The sequence below is a fragment of the Pezoporus occidentalis genome, unplaced genomic scaffold (genome assembly GCF_034315485.1).
Source record: "Pezoporus occidentalis ecotype Australia unplaced genomic scaffold, CSIRO_AGI_Poc_V1 ctg95, whole genome shotgun sequence".
Lineage (NCBI taxonomy): Eukaryota > Metazoa > Chordata > Aves > Psittaciformes > Psittacidae > Pezoporus > Pezoporus occidentalis.
In genome coordinates this window covers 1,952,267-1,967,610 of record NW_026916315.1, presented here as the reverse complement: position 1 = coordinate 1,967,610, position 15,344 = coordinate 1,952,267, and the positions used below count along the sequence as shown (strand labels likewise).

General features: G+C 36.7%; 1 protein-coding gene across 6 annotated transcripts in view; it reads left to right on the top strand.

The window, feature by feature from the left end:
* HMCN1 (hemicentin 1) overlaps positions 1-15,344 on the top strand; it is a 190,985-nt gene that overhangs the window by 141,326 nt on the left and 34,315 nt on the right. For all 6 annotated transcript variants that reach the window (XM_062606280.1, XM_062606279.1, XM_062606283.1 and 3 more), the window contains 16 exons: positions 654-841; positions 1,332-1,428; positions 4,362-4,523; positions 5,564-5,677; positions 5,810-6,012; positions 6,244-6,325; positions 6,453-6,584; positions 6,804-6,953; positions 8,319-8,478; positions 9,052-9,176; positions 10,917-11,100; positions 11,249-11,346; positions 11,743-12,021; positions 12,665-12,855; positions 14,026-14,107; positions 14,913-15,049. In XM_062606280.1, coding sequence (XP_062462264.1) covers positions 654-841; positions 1,332-1,428; positions 4,362-4,523; positions 5,564-5,677; positions 5,810-6,012; positions 6,244-6,325; positions 6,453-6,584; positions 6,804-6,953; positions 8,319-8,478; positions 9,052-9,176; positions 10,917-11,100; positions 11,249-11,346; positions 11,743-12,021; positions 12,665-12,855; positions 14,026-14,107; positions 14,913-15,049 — 2,384 coding nt within the window. The remainder of the gene's footprint in view (positions 1-653; positions 842-1,331; positions 1,429-4,361; positions 4,524-5,563; positions 5,678-5,809; positions 6,013-6,243; positions 6,326-6,452; positions 6,585-6,803; positions 6,954-8,318; positions 8,479-9,051; positions 9,177-10,916; positions 11,101-11,248; positions 11,347-11,742; positions 12,022-12,664; positions 12,856-14,025; positions 14,108-14,912; positions 15,050-15,344) is intronic.

Sequence of the window (15,344 nt, the reverse complement as noted above, 5' to 3'; positions counted from 1 at the left end):
TTCCAATTCAAAATTCTGACATACTAGATTTTTCTCTCTCCTTATTTTGGTCATCATTTTCTAAAATATCTGCAAAACTCCCAAAGGCTTAAGGAAATCAGTGATATAGATCAACTATTGAATGCCTGCAGAGTCCATATCCTATTAACTGTTTACAAACATTGCACAGAAAGCTTTTGTACACTGCTTGCATTGTCTGTTGATGTACTCAAGGTTTTTGCCTTGGGAAACTCTTATTTCTTGACTTCTATTTCTGATACCACTAAAAGGACTGATTTATTGTTAGGAAGGGGTCCTGCCTTGGAAATCGTCTTTGTTCTGACTGCAAAGAACATGATGGACTAACTGGAAAATGAACTTTCACGTCTTCTTCATTATGGCTTCTGTGTATAAGTGTAGTTTTCCTCCAGTCCTTTGAATTATATTGATTTGTTCTAGCTGAACTACTTTCGGGATGTTATTATCTCTCACTGTATCACTGAAAATTTCACTACTTTCTGTTAAAATCCCAATCTAAAAGATTGGTCTGTAATCTTAAAAAACAAACCAAAATAAATGAAAAACAAAAAACAAAATAAATCTCAAAACCCACAACCAAAGACACAAAGAGGTACTAAGTCACATTATTCATATCACATTTTGCTGTCTTGTAGTACCACCATCCATCAATGGAGCTGATAGTGATCTGCCTGAAGAGGTGACTGTGCTTGTGAACAAGGTTGCAGTGATGGACTGTGTTGCAAGTGGCAACCCTTCTCCAAGTATTACCTGGCAAAAGGATGGCCACCTCGTAGCAGAAGACAACAAATATGCATTTTTGTCCAATGGAAGGAGGTTACAGGTAACTGTTACTGAAAACCTCAATTTTAGCATCATAAACATTGTACATAAACTGTTTAGGTTTTCTGAGTATGCAGCTTTGAACTTTTTCTTCTACAAGGTGCTGCAAACCTAAGGAAATTTTGTCTCTTGTTCCTATCCCTCAGCTGCTGCTTCTCACTCCTGTGTAATTCCTTCAGTTGTGTTGACCCAATTGTTTGTGAGGTCATCCTGTGAACAGCATCAATGAGATCACTCAGTTTAAAGTAATGTTGAATGTTGTGGAGAACATTCCCTGAGAGAATTTAATGATTATGAAATGAAGTGTTTTGGTTTGTTTTAAGAAAACTGTGTATTCTGAAGAACTCCCCCTTCTATCAATGAATGAAATTGGATGAAACTATTAAAACAGTTCTGAGCTCAGTTCTCTCTATTTGATTCTTTGACAGTAGGTTGTCTTACAGATTAGACCAACAACTGGTTGTTTTGTTTTTTTTTTTAATTCCCCTTAGATTCTGAATTCCCAAATAACAGATACTGGCAGGTATGTCTGCATTGTGGAAAACATAGCTGGAAGCGCCAAGAAGTATTTTAACTTAAATGTTTATGGTAAGTAATAATTTTCTGATTGCCATCTTTCAAATGTTAGTTTAGCTTGACCGTGTTAATTCTAGCAGATTTCTCAGCGACATACTTAGCTTTTTGCATCTAAGTCATCTTCTTGGGTGTAATGGAGATTCTGACATACTACAAAACAAAAATAAAGTATGTTGGCAACATATGGCTTTCGATACCATATGGTTTTAGTTCTTTCTATGTATTCCACATAGACAGAAATTATTGAAGGAACCTTGTGTAGTGGCTGTGTGTGTACACTGTGTACAGGCTGCAAAGTCCTGTAATCATGAATTACAAACAGGTTGCATTATAGCATATTTTGATATGTTCATAAAATGCTTTTTCCAAGAAACAGTTATTTCTAATGTTATTAGAAAACATGAAACAAAGAGATATTGCATTGTAGAAGCTTACCTTTTAAAAATCTGCCTTTTTTAGATTCCTTTCTATTCTCTATTTTTGCTTTGTTATGAAGTTAGAATAGGGCTAAAATAAATTTTGGCCTTTGTCATCACAAGTCTAACCCAAATACAGTAAAGAAATCAAGACATATTCCACTGTTAAAAAATAGCCTCTCTACCACCTTCCATAACTCTCCTAATTAACTTTTCTGAGTGAAACCAAACTTCCCCTTTTATTTCTGCCTACTCTTCATGGCACCACTTTCAATTTTTCGTTCTGAATTGAAGATCAAATAAGCATTACTCAGCATCATCTGCACCGTTACATCTTAGAAGCTGTCAAGGAATACTGGTACATACATCTTTATCAGCTTTCACAGCACAGTCTGGAGTCTTCTACATATGATCAGTATCTTTTGTCATGTCCTTGTTAGCTAGTTAATCTTCTGTATTATATACTAGTTAGAAAGCAAGTGCTGTCTTCTCTCTCACTTAAATATAGCACCCACATTGCAGGAATTATTCAGGTTATTACATACAGGAGAAATTTTTTTTTTCTCATTCACACATGTAGAAAATATACATGCTAAATGAAACAAATTTAGAGTGCTTCTTTTCTCTACTCAGTAATACAATTAGCCAAACATAGTGTTTCATGGGAAGAATTTGCCCTGGAGTCATTCTCTGAGGAGTTATTTTCTTTCAGTGGAGTCTATCCAGATATCCCGATGTTTGAGTTTTAAATCCAAATATTTCACTTTTCTTGACAGTTGTGCTTTTTAAAACTTCTTGCATGTAATTTTTTTTTAATTACTATAGTCTAATGCTACTATTTTAAAGGAAATATTTGCATGAAATTTCAAATATTCTTTATGAATGCATTTTCATTTGATAAATTAGGCTATAGTTCAGGAAAGGACCACACATGGTGATGCACTGATGGAAATGCATTATCACTAAGCATTGTGATCTTTGTTTTGTCAGTGTCGAAAGAAGGCTATTTTCCAGCATTTCTGTATGTTTCTGATGGAACTGCTTTCACTAATTTAAATAAAATATTGAGGATAATGCTTTTTAATAAGTTGAAAATTCACTTCTTGTCTCAAAGGTAACAAAATTAAAATAAAACTTTAAAATCTTAACCTCTAATCTTAATAAATAGGTAATTTTCACATTGAATACTAAAACTGAGCCCCTTAATGCATCTGTATGCACATAGAAGCAAATTATGCTATGCAGATATGCAGATTACCTATGGTTTATTTGTGAGTGCTTTTTGCATGCTGTGGGGGCTGCAGCATTTGAAACCTGCTACCTACATAGTTTAAGTAAAATTAATTAAAAGATGGCTCAGATTTGGCCCTGTATATTAGATTGCCCACTGTATTGAACTGCCCATAATCACATCTGTGGGAAAGTAACTGGAAAAGTAAATAAGTATAAATAACTAAAATGTCATCAGATCAGAATTCACCATTTATTCTAGTGAACCATTTAATGCTTATCATCAGGAATAACCTTCAGTTATTCCAAGTTGAAAAATATGGACTGAATTCACCCAATTACATTGATTCTTCTTGTTTCTGGTGTGTCACAGAGGAGCAATAAACTTGGCTTAATGACTGTTTTGTGTCATTCAAGTGACAGAAAGCAGCTGGAGTATTTCTGGTGGATCTCGTCCAAAATACTTAAACATTTCTGTCTTTGAAGAAGAGGATTCCATGTGTTCTTTGGAATGATTTTTCCACTTAATAGAGCCAAGAACATGTTTTTGCTTTCCTCTTAAATGTTTCATATATCCACACTGCAAAAGCATGGAAACTAAAATTTGGGGTTTATTAAAAGGAAGAGATTTACAGTTATTTCATTTTAAATGGTTCTTGTAGAAAGATCAAATGTCAAAATATTCTTGTATTTAAAAATACTGGGACTTGTAAACATAAAAATGCACCCCTTAGAGCAATGCTTGCGTGCCAGAATGTTAAACTGCTTAGCGCACTATGAGACAAGTTTGTCTAACGAAAGAACTCTGAACTGTATCAGAAGGAAACGTTTTGGTTCGCTATAATGAGGAAATGGACTATTTCAGAAAGAATATGAATCAGGAAGAAAGCATACTTAGTCATCCTACATATCCTATTTACATAGGTAAATTTAATCTGCCCTGCCTTACATAGCAAATGCTCTATGAGTACAGTGTTTTAAAATTGATAGTGCATTAGTCAGGAACTGCAGGATCTCTTAGAAGTTAATTAGCCTTCCCAAAAACATAGAAGGACTGCAAATAAATCACTGATGGTTTTTTGTGAATTACAGTAACAGGAATCACCATTAGGCTGGCCTTAGTCATATTTCCAGATACACCCCCAAAACAGTGTATCCATTCATAGGATGTGAAAGATTTTTGCAACTTTGCCCTTTGGCAAAACTCAGCAATTCAGCTTTATTTTAGTAAATTGAGATCTTGTGGAATATTGTTTATTGATGCTATGATAGATACTATTAATGTATTTCTCTCTACAGTTCCTCCAAGTGTTGTTGGTACTAATCCTGAGAATTTGACTGTGGTGGTGAATAATTTCATCTCTCTGACTTGTGAGGTCACTGGCTTTCCACCTCCTGATCTCAGCTGGCTCAAGAATGGGAAACCTATCAGTTCAAATACGAACACTCTTATTGTGCCTGGTGAGAACTCAGTTATTTCTATAGTCTTTCAACCAAAGTTCTGTCTGTTTTGTCTTGATAATGGCACTCTTCATGGAGTCAGTGTGTTCTTAGTATTGTTCCAATGAGTAGACAAGACACTCGGCCTACTGTGTTTAATAATTCTTTTGTCTGTTGGGTGGGCTCATTTTTAAAGAAAACTGGCTGAGACTGAACACTGAACTAAACTGTGTGGAAAAGACTAGAGGGCAAATAGTGTAACAGAGGTGCTCTGATATAGGTATTCATTAAAGTTGAGTCACTTTGACTCACCTTTCAAAGAAATGATCAGAAACTGCGTGGAGCTAAGATAAATTCTGCTGGCTTAGATGTAAAAGGTAAAAATCTTCCCACTGACATCAGTGGGAAACTGGATTAATCCTCCTGAACTCTCAGGAAGAAATCCTTGTATTCTGAGGTCTTCTTAACCATTCAAAGCTCCTCACTAAATAAGGTCTGGGAGTGTCTGTCATTTTACCGCTGCTGCTTACTTTCAGCCCAGGGTAAAAAGTGAAGATCACTTGCTGTGCTGCTCAGTCCTGTCGTGCTGGTATAACATGACAGGTGTGCTGTGTTACGACATAGTATAAGGCACAGACATGGAAATTGCTTTAAGTCAGTAGAAGCATCTGTGCAGATTAGTGAAGTAGGCAGAGGCAATAAGCTTCACAAGTGAAGACAGGTGAGACTAAGGAATAAAGAATGAGATAGTGACAAAGTTAAGTGGAAAGGGCATAATTATGTTAGGAGACAGTAGTTAGAAGCTATGAAACAAACAGGTCTAAAAGGAGTATTTATGGTCCCAGCACTCATGAATTTACCCTAACATTTTAGTTCTCTTGGCTAGATTTTTTTTTTGCTTTTAATGAACCTTAAAAAGGAATGACACTGCAGTGATTTTTTTGAATTAGAGGTTAATTTAGTGCCTGTGTTCAGTCCGTTGGACCTGCTATTTTGAAATAACATTTGAGATTGATAAAATAAGCACAGAATAAATCTCAAGCCTTCTGTCTTCACTTCAGGTGCTCGGACTCTGCAGATTCCCCGAGCCAAACTACTAGATGATGGTGAATACACTTGTATTGCCAGAAACCAAGCTGGGGAAAGTCAGAAGAAGAGTTTCCTAACTGTTCTTGGTTTGTTTTTTACTAATTTCTGAAATAATATCCATTGCTTTGAAAATGCAGTATTTTGTATTTATTTTTATTAGGCTGGTTTTTGCCCTCTCACAAAAAAAAGACAGGAATAACTCTGAGCTGCTTCTACAGTGCCTCCAAGTATCAAAGACCACAGTGGAACCTCACTAACAGTGCTGAACGTGAGAGTGGGAACCCCAGTGGTGTTGGAGTGCGAGTCTAATGCTATTCCGCCACCAGTCATCACCTGGTACAAGAACAGGCGCATAATTTCAGAGTCTGCAAATGTGGAGATCTTAGCAGATGGGCAAACGTTACAAATCAAGGGTGCAGAGGTATGCCAGGCTTGTGGGATGCTCCATCTGCCACTGCTCTGCTACCATTAAGCTATTATTGTGCTGTTTGTTGGTGTATTCTACTGGCTGTACACAGGAGATGTACTTGCTGGGGAGACTTTCATTCTGTGAAAAGGGTCTTGAAATGGCAGAGGCAAAGGCTGTTAACATCTCTAAAATGTGGCATTAAAATAAGACTCCATAATTTTTATTTATTTACTTTTATTTTAGGTTTCTGATACAGGCCAATATGTGTGCAAAGCCATAAATATTGCAGGGCGAGATGATAAAAGTTTCCATCTTAATGTTTATGGTGAGCATACTCTGCATTATCTGCAGTAGTTATAATACCATAGATATTATAGTGTAGACAATTCAAAATCAGTCTACAAAACTATTTGGTAACCAAACTATTCTTATTGCTTCCATTCAATTTTTAGTGCCACCAAATATAGAAGGCCCTGAACAAGAGTTGGTCAATGAAGCTGTCAGTAATCCTGTTACCTTTGTGTGTGATGCTACTGGAATTCCTCCACCAACATTAGTGTGGCTTAAGAATGGAAAACCAATAGGTATCATTCTCTCATGTTCTTTACTGCTTTTTTTTCCCCCTTTGGGGTACCACTGTGGTATTTGCTGTTTATTTCTTGTTTCTTCTTCATCTGTCTCTAGACAGACTCTTATGTTAACTGATTGGAATCTTTGTTTTGAAATTTTGATGAAAAAAATCTCAAGATATGTTTGCTCTCTGTGGTCTGCTTTGGAATGACTGTTTGTTTACATATTTGCAGAAAGCTCTGACTTTCTTGAAGTTCATATTTTATCTGGTGGAAGCAAGCTTCAGATTGCTCACTCTCAGCTTCTAGACAGTGGGACCTACACATGTATTGCCTCAAATGTAGAGGGAAAAGCTCAGAAAACTTTTGTGCTTTCCATTCAAGGTAAGGCATGAGAGTGCTGTGAGCAGAACTGATTAATGCTGGTCGAGAGTGACACTGTGTCTGTGCTAAAGACACTGAGATAACATAGACATGTAGAAAAGTGGAGAATTTGGACCACTATTTCTATCATCTGTAGCCAGTGAGGAAAAATTGTAAGAGGATTATATACTTAGAAATTTGCATGAAACAGTATTCTTAACCTTGACTTGAAACCAGGCAGAAGGGCTCTGAGTGTTTGCTGCTGATCACATCCTTCCTCCCGCACACTTAAAATGTATTGGTTGGTTGAATGTGGAGCACCACACATTTATGGATGAAGAAGCCTTTTTTTGCCATAGCCAATAGGAGATAACAAAGAAATGCAGTCAGAATTTCCTTATGATTTTTCACACACACTCAAATGAGAAACCTTTGTTATAGAATTGACTCCTGCCTTGCTGTTTGTCACCCACATGCTGCATCTGTCTTGTTTTCTTCTGTTCCTAACGACTCATCCCCATTAATTGTGCTAGTTCCTCACTGTGTCCAATAACACATCTGTTGTATAGCATCTCCAGCTCTCTGCCATCATCTTCCCATGCCAGCAATTGCTAGTTGAGGGAGAAGAAGCTGCATCAGCTTTGAGCTGAGTGTGGTGGCACACCCATGTGTGATGGCTTGCCATCAGCAGGCCAAAGAGATTTAGTAACTGTTCGTCATAGTGATCATTCTTTGGGGCTGCTGGTTTTGTGTGTGTGTTCCTTCCCTGCTAGTTTTTCCCCAAGTTTAGGAATTTAATATCAAGCTGCTTGTTTGATTAAGTGTGACAGAAATTGCTTGAAATGCTCCAAACTTACTATTGGGACTGGTGGTCTTGGTGGATAGCATGGCTTGTTATCCTTGTTCTTTAAGCGAACAGGTTAAAAATGGCTGCTGGTTAGGATGGAGTATGTGGCTGTTAACAGGAACACGATGGTTATGATGCAATAGAATATTTGACTGTGCTCTAAGCATATGATCAAGAGCTAAACAGGTATTCAGTCATAGTCGTGCATTGTGATGTTTGATGAAATGAGACTTTTTCATAATATTGTTGCATGTGTCAGCATCATTTGAGGAGAAAGCTGTAGATACTAAATATAATAGATACATGTTTTTTACAGTTTTGTAAATTGGTTATTTTAAGGAATGATTGAAGTGGCTTTGACTTTATATTTGCAGAACCCCCTCTAGAGACAATATAATCATGTACAATTTAAAATAGATTTGAATGGAGATACTGCAATAAATCCTAGTTACTAGTATAAGCACCTGCAGTGTAACTTCTTATAGTTTAGATTGTTTCTTGCTGATGAATCTTCTCTTCCCTCCATTATGCTCTTCCAGTTCCTCCTAATATTGTTGGCTCTGAAATGCCTGGTGAGGTCAGTGTCCTTCTGGGAGAAAGCATCCAGCTTGTCTGCAATGTCAACGGAGTGCCCACGCCTGTTCTACAATGGCTTAAAGATGGAAAAACAGTTGCCAGTGAAGATTTACAAAGAATAAGGCAAGGAAAAATAAGCAAACACTTCATTCTCTTCTGCAGTTTTAAACCTCAGAGGGTCCTAAAGAGGGAGCATAAAAAGGCCCCTGAGGAAGGAGTGTAAAGAGGGCCTGAGTCTTAGCTTAGGTTAAGAACATCATCTCCCTTTGTAGCTTCTATAAACTTTTTTTTTTTTTTTTTGCATAGAGGTACATATATGAAAGAAATTTCTTTCTTAGTTAATAAAATCCATTAAAGTTCTTCAGGTTCAGTAAAGTTTATACAGGTCAGTAAGTTCCGTTAAGTTTCTTTGGAGGGAAAAGGTCTGAGACATGGAAACATTTTACTCTTGATGCTTTTCATTATGGAATCTTTAAAAACCTATTTGGAATCGAATCCCAGTGTGAGGTCAAACAGGTAATCTCAAGGAAAAGATTTCTAGACTATCTCTAATGAAAATATTTGCAAAAAACAATGGTTCTCTCACCAAATTCCCAAGAGGATAGAGATAATTGATTTAAATGTACAAAACTGACTATTTGCCAGATCATAGGAATATGTAAACAAAATAACTGTGTTTTATGGCCTTCCTTGTAGAGTAACTCCAGATGGCAGCACATTAAACATTTTCAGAGCTCTCAGTTCCGATACAGGAAAATACAGTTGTGTGGCTACTAATCCTGCAGGCGAGGAAGACCGAATTTTCAACTTGAATGTATACGGTGAGTTTTCAAAGATGTGAAGCTGAAATCTAGTCCACAAACCTGTCTTTGCAAGCACTCCTGAGAGAGGGCCAAGAAATGAATGCCTGTCTTCAGTGTAATACTATTTGCATGTGTTTCCTATTCATGTACTGTAGATATCACAGGATATTAACCAGGATGTTCTGTCAATGACAAAATGATTGAAACTGCTGGAAATGTGTTTTGTGATAAACAGAAATGAATTCCTTTAGTGTATTTGGAGTTTGTCATAATAGAGAAATTCTACTTGCTGTGATTTTATTTTTTTTTTCCCCTTGTAGAGAAAGAGAAACTCAGGGCTGATTTACTATGGTACCACTTTTTTTGTTGTAGTAGTTTATCTTCAGTAATTTCAATCAAAGCACATCAGCTGAAATCAGAGTAGCATGGTAGGGAACTAATAGTTAGAGGTTCCTAGAATTTTAGAGAAAAAATGTTTGAGTTTTGGATTAAATTCTTCTCTTGCACCTTTTGACATTCATAAGACAGTGAGCATAACTCTTCTTTAGCAGTGTAGAGATTGGACACTTTATTTTGTGAAAAAAAGTGTTCATTAAGTGCAATGACTAGTGTGAAAGAGTGAGGAATTCTTCTTGTGGTTCAAGCCCAGCAGTGATGGAACCATAAAGCCGCTCACTCAGTCCCCCACTTCTTCCCACCCTGCTCCTGGAGGGATGGGGAGGAGAACTGAAAGAATGGAAATCCCACAGGTTGAGATAAGAACAGCCTAGTAACTCAGGGATAATACAAAACCACTACTACTACCACCAATAATAATAATGGTAAGGGAAATAACAAAGGGAGGGTATATAAAACTAAAAGGGGAAAGGAAAACAGACAATAAACACAAGTGATGTGCAGCTGCTCACCACTCGCTGACCAATACCCAGCCAGACCAGAGCAGCAGTCTGGCCTTCTGGGTAACTTCCTCCAGTTTATAAACTGGGCATGCCGTGCTGTGATATGGAATACCCCTTTGGCTAGTTTGGGTCAGGTGTCCTGTCTCTGCTTCCTCCCAGCTTTCCGTGACCCTCCTCACTGGCAGAGCATGAGATTGAAAAGTCCTTGATCAGAGTAAACGTTATTTAGCAACAACTAAAACATTGGTGATATCAGCATTGTTTTCAGACTAGAGTCAAGAACCAGCTACTACAAAGGAGAAAACTGTTAACAGCAGAACCCAGGACATAGACATAGGCAGCACTTCACAGTGGTGTAAATATCTGTCCCAGTTACACAGAGACTCAGAATCAATTGGAGTATCAGAATGAGCAGAGTAACAAGAGATGGCCTTTGATATAATAAGTAACAATACTGAATGACCACATCACATCTTTTGGGGACAGAATGGCACTACACAACAGTGGAGACCTTTTTGATTGCTTTGTATTGGTTGAGATTCAAGCAATAATGAACTTAAATGGTCTTATCTATGCAACTCTCATGGTGTATGATGGGAACTAAAGTCAGCCAATGCTTAGAGCTGCATGTGCCTGGACCTTCTTTACATAGTGAGTGGATAAGTCCCCTCTTGCCCCCAAGACCAAAGTTTTCAAACTAACCTATAAAACCCTAATTTACTCTTAAAAAAAAAAAGTGAATCTTTTTATTGAATTGCTTGTGGGGCATTAGGTGCAGGATTTCCTTCAAGGTAACACATGTGGAATGATTTTAAGAGCTGGTTTTAATATCTTCCTTTTCAACATTTACAAAATGTAGTTCCTCCAACAATAGCCAATAATAAAGATGAACCAGAGGACCTCACTGCCCTTTTGGAAACCTCCCTAAATATTGAATGTACTGCTACTGGAACTCCACCACCACAGATAAACTGGCTAAAGAATGGCCTCCCTCTGTCTGTGTCCTCCCAGATCAGGTTGATGTCAGCTGGACAAATTCTCAGGTTGGTTTTCATCTATTTTAACTAGCTGAATTTTCTCTTCTTTTTTGGTATATCATCACAATTCAGCTAGTATTTTTTGAAGCAAAAATCAAACCCATGCAATAATAATGTTTTCCATTACACCTTGCCTAAAATTATTTTTCTGTAGATTTGCCAGAGTGCAGTTATCTGATACTGGTGCATACACTTGTGTGGCATCTAACAGAGCTGGAGTGGACAACAAACACTACAATCTTCAAGTTTTTGGTAAGTTTCTCTGAAATGCTTATGTAAAGAACCTTATTTCTCTATTTCTTAAAACCAATATTCAGTTTTCTTTCTGACCAACACAGAGTTTCAGACACAAGTATATCTTAAGTAACTAATCATTAGGGAAACATTAACTTTTCAATGTGTGTGCTTGTTTTTTTTTTTAATGGAAAGTGTTTAACCTTAGAGGAGTCCTTACTTGAATTGGCACACAGAATGTCACAGGTTTTTTAGAAAGAATAATAATACATTATTTCTGAGTGAATTTTAACATGTGCTGAGCATGAACCTAAGTGGGAAAATGCAAATGGGTAACTGCATTCCAATTTTTAAATATTTAGAATTAACATCTGGGTTGTACTCTGTATGACTGAGATCTTTGTTTCTCGGCAGTACCACCAAGTTTGGATAACGCAGGAGGAACGGAGGATCTGACTGTAGTAAAAGGCAGTTCAGCTTCCATGAAGTGCCTTACTGATGGCACTCCTGCTCCTACTATGTCTTGGTTTATAAATGGACGTCCTTTAAGCCTTGGAGCTCACCTAACATCAAGTAACCGAGGAATGGTCCTTAATTTTGTAAAAGTAGAGATCGGTGACACAGGCAAATACACTTGTGTAGCATCCAATGAAGCTGGAGATACCAGCAAACATTTTTCCCTGAAAGTGTTGGGTAAGTGTTAACTTCTCAGTTGAATAAAATGTAAGCAGTAAATGAGTATCTACTCAGGACAACAATTGAGAAGTCTCTAGGGATAAGGAGTATTTTCAAGAAACACCTAATGCAATAAATGAGAAAAATAAGGAATTGGAAGATACCTAAACATATGTGAATAAGTAATTCAGTATATTTTTTCCCCAGTGTTTCCAGAGTACTGAAATATGATATAGTTAATAGTAAAATAACTTACAAAGTAATTTGTTTTAAATTAATAATTTTAGTTCATAGAAATTCAGCTTGAAAGGATGATAGTGCAGCTGAAGGCATTGCTGATGGTATGACAGCTAAAGGGCTTATATATTCCTTATATATATAAGGATATTATGCAATATATTGTGATATTATGCAATATATTATGCATAATATATTATGCAATGTATTTTATCTGGGATTATGAAAATATTTTCTAACTAATAATTCCACCTTATAAAATATGCAAATTAATAGAAAAAGGCAGATGGAAATCTCCTGAGATAGTTCATGACAGAAATAATACTAACGTAGAGTGATTCTACAAGCTCTAATCATAGGCTGAGTATCGTATTTTGTAGGCTTTTTGAATCAATAAAGAACTTGAATGTTCTTCCTTCCACAGAGCCACCCCACATCAATGGTTCAGATGAACCAGAAGAGCTCTCTGTCATCATTAACAACCCTCTTGAACTTCTCTGCATCTCTTCTGGCATTCCAGTCCCCAAAATCTCATGGATGAAGGATGGGCGCCCGCTTTTGCAGAATGATAATATTCATGTCCTAAGAGATGTCCTTCAAATAACCAGTGCTCAGGTAGAGTATTTATTTCAAAATATGCTCAGTTTTGCAAACCCTAGAGAAATGTGCAGAACTGTCTTTTATTAGGACCATCCGAAGAGATGTCCTGAAAACTAAAAATCATCCACCTGCATTTGGAGTTAGAGGATATACTTTTTAAGACTTGCCTTGAAGTTTTCCATACAGAACAAGCAGTAGTATTATGGACAGGGTGTCCAAGCACTACTGCCTCTCCTGAGCATTACTACTTTAATTTCACTTCAGAGTTCTGTAGTTTTCAATTTATCGGTGCTTCTTGTTATAAAACAGTACAATTAATGCTGTGGGCTTGTATTTTTCTGGGGTTTGTTCTGGTTTTAGTCTGTGTCTGTAATATGTTCTTTTTCATTTCGTACCTATTTGACCCTCATTACTACCTCTTGCTATTCTTTCAGGTTTTATAGTTCCTCCTCAAGCTTTCTTCTCTACCTAGTAGCCCAGATTTTCCTAATATCTATTTGTTTCTCACATTATAAGCCATATATTGCAGAGAAAAACTGAATTTGCAGTCATCTGTTTTCAAATTAAGAAAAAATAAATAAAGACAACAGAAAGACTTTTGGATTAATTCAGACAATAATGGAGTCCAGGGAAAAAGAACCTTTAAAGACTTGCACCTAAGGCTGTATTCAGCTGTGAAAAGCCAGACTGAATTTCACCAAACAGAAGTAAGACAAGGCTTGGGACTGTTTGCTGGCTTGTTTAGCTTGTAAAGAAATTATTTCTTGTCGCTACAATAAAGAGTTTACAGGAAGGATAAAGCATAAAGGTATTAATGATTATGCATGCACAAAAAGATTTCCTTAGTACCCAAAACTGATCCTTGCTTAGATGGATACCTATAGCTAGTTCCGTCTTTATTGATTACCTGTTGTAAAAAGCATCACAAAGAGAAAGGCTCTTGCTGGAGGCACATTATCCGGGGGATTTTACGGTGTCCTGCAACTCCTAAGACATCTTTGTACAATCCCACCATGCTAAATAAAGTTTTCTAGAACTTCATTAATTTATTTTCAAACATTCTTTGTTATTGTGTTTGTTGTCAAGTGCTGCCTGTTATATGTTGTTGCCCATGTTTGTATTTCAGTTTTTCTGAATTGTTCCCATATTCTGAGGTTTCTGCTGAAGTTATTTGTGTGTTTTTAGGTGGAAGACACAGGAAGATACACGTGTTTAGCATCTAGCCCAGCAGGAGATGACGATAAAGAATATTTAGTAAGAGTGCATGGTAAGTTAAATTTAAGGGAAAAAAATATTCCTTTAAATATACCACTAAGGTGTCTGTCAGTATCTCATTTTACAAGTTATATGTTGCTAAAGAATTACATGTTTTGAGACAGTGATATTACACCATATGATCTTAACTAACATTTCTGAATAAGGGTAACAGTTCTGAACATGATACACAATTAAAAAAGGAAAGTTCCACCTGATGCAACTGGTTTCTGTTATAATTCCAAGTCTTTTATTTTGAATACTTAGGAAGTTTATAGATACCAGTATTCAGTTGGATTGAGTTTATTGTGCTTACTGAAAAAGAATGTGAAGTATACTGACACCTACCATAATCTTAAGTTTTCAGTATAAAAAGGTAAGAACTATTTTTAGCAATGAATATGTAAAATATAGTGACAATAAAGGAAATATAAATGCAACTTCTGCCATTTCTTGAAGACTATAGCTCCCGATTTAGTTTAGTTTATCGATTAACAGTTTATAGAACTTCAATGATCTCTGCTCTGTCTGGTTTAAATGCCAGTACTCTCACTGCGAATGGACTTTAATTTCTCTCACAGTAGTTTCCAGTGTGTGACTTAGGAAACGTGTTCACGTGTTAAGAAAATGTGATTAGGAAACATGTTCACATGTTAAGCAAATGTGATATATTTAACACAAGAATTAAAAAGTAGAGCTAATTAATGATACTGTAGTTTTCTATTTATTTTAAACTTAAAAAAATAGAAATTTTCAATTAATAATTTTAATGGAGCTCATGTGTGTGGTGTTAATTTTTTTCTTAATTCTTGTAACAGTTCCTCCTAACATTGCTGGTACCAGTGGTCCCCAGGACTTCACCGTGTTGCAGAACAGACAAATTATTCTGGAATGCAAATCCGATGCTGTGCCACCTCCGACAATCTCATGGCTTAAAAATGGAGAACTTTTAGAGGTATAGTGGTTACATTATTTGTACTGGTCTTTTGTTCCCTTTATTTTTTTACACACACAGCTTGAAGTTTCTTATTCTGCTCACTTGCCCCTTCAGCATAGCCCAAGTCATGATGCCTTGAATTCAAGAGAAGCTGAGTAGCCCCAGTACAAATACAGTTAGCCCTAAATGAGTACCTGAAGCTAGCAAGCATGCGAAGTGGCCATCCCGCTGTTACTTGTTCTTTTTTCCTTTAGGGGGATCCCTTGCTCCTCCTGGATCCTCTGAACAATGCTAGAAGCCTTCGGTATACTCC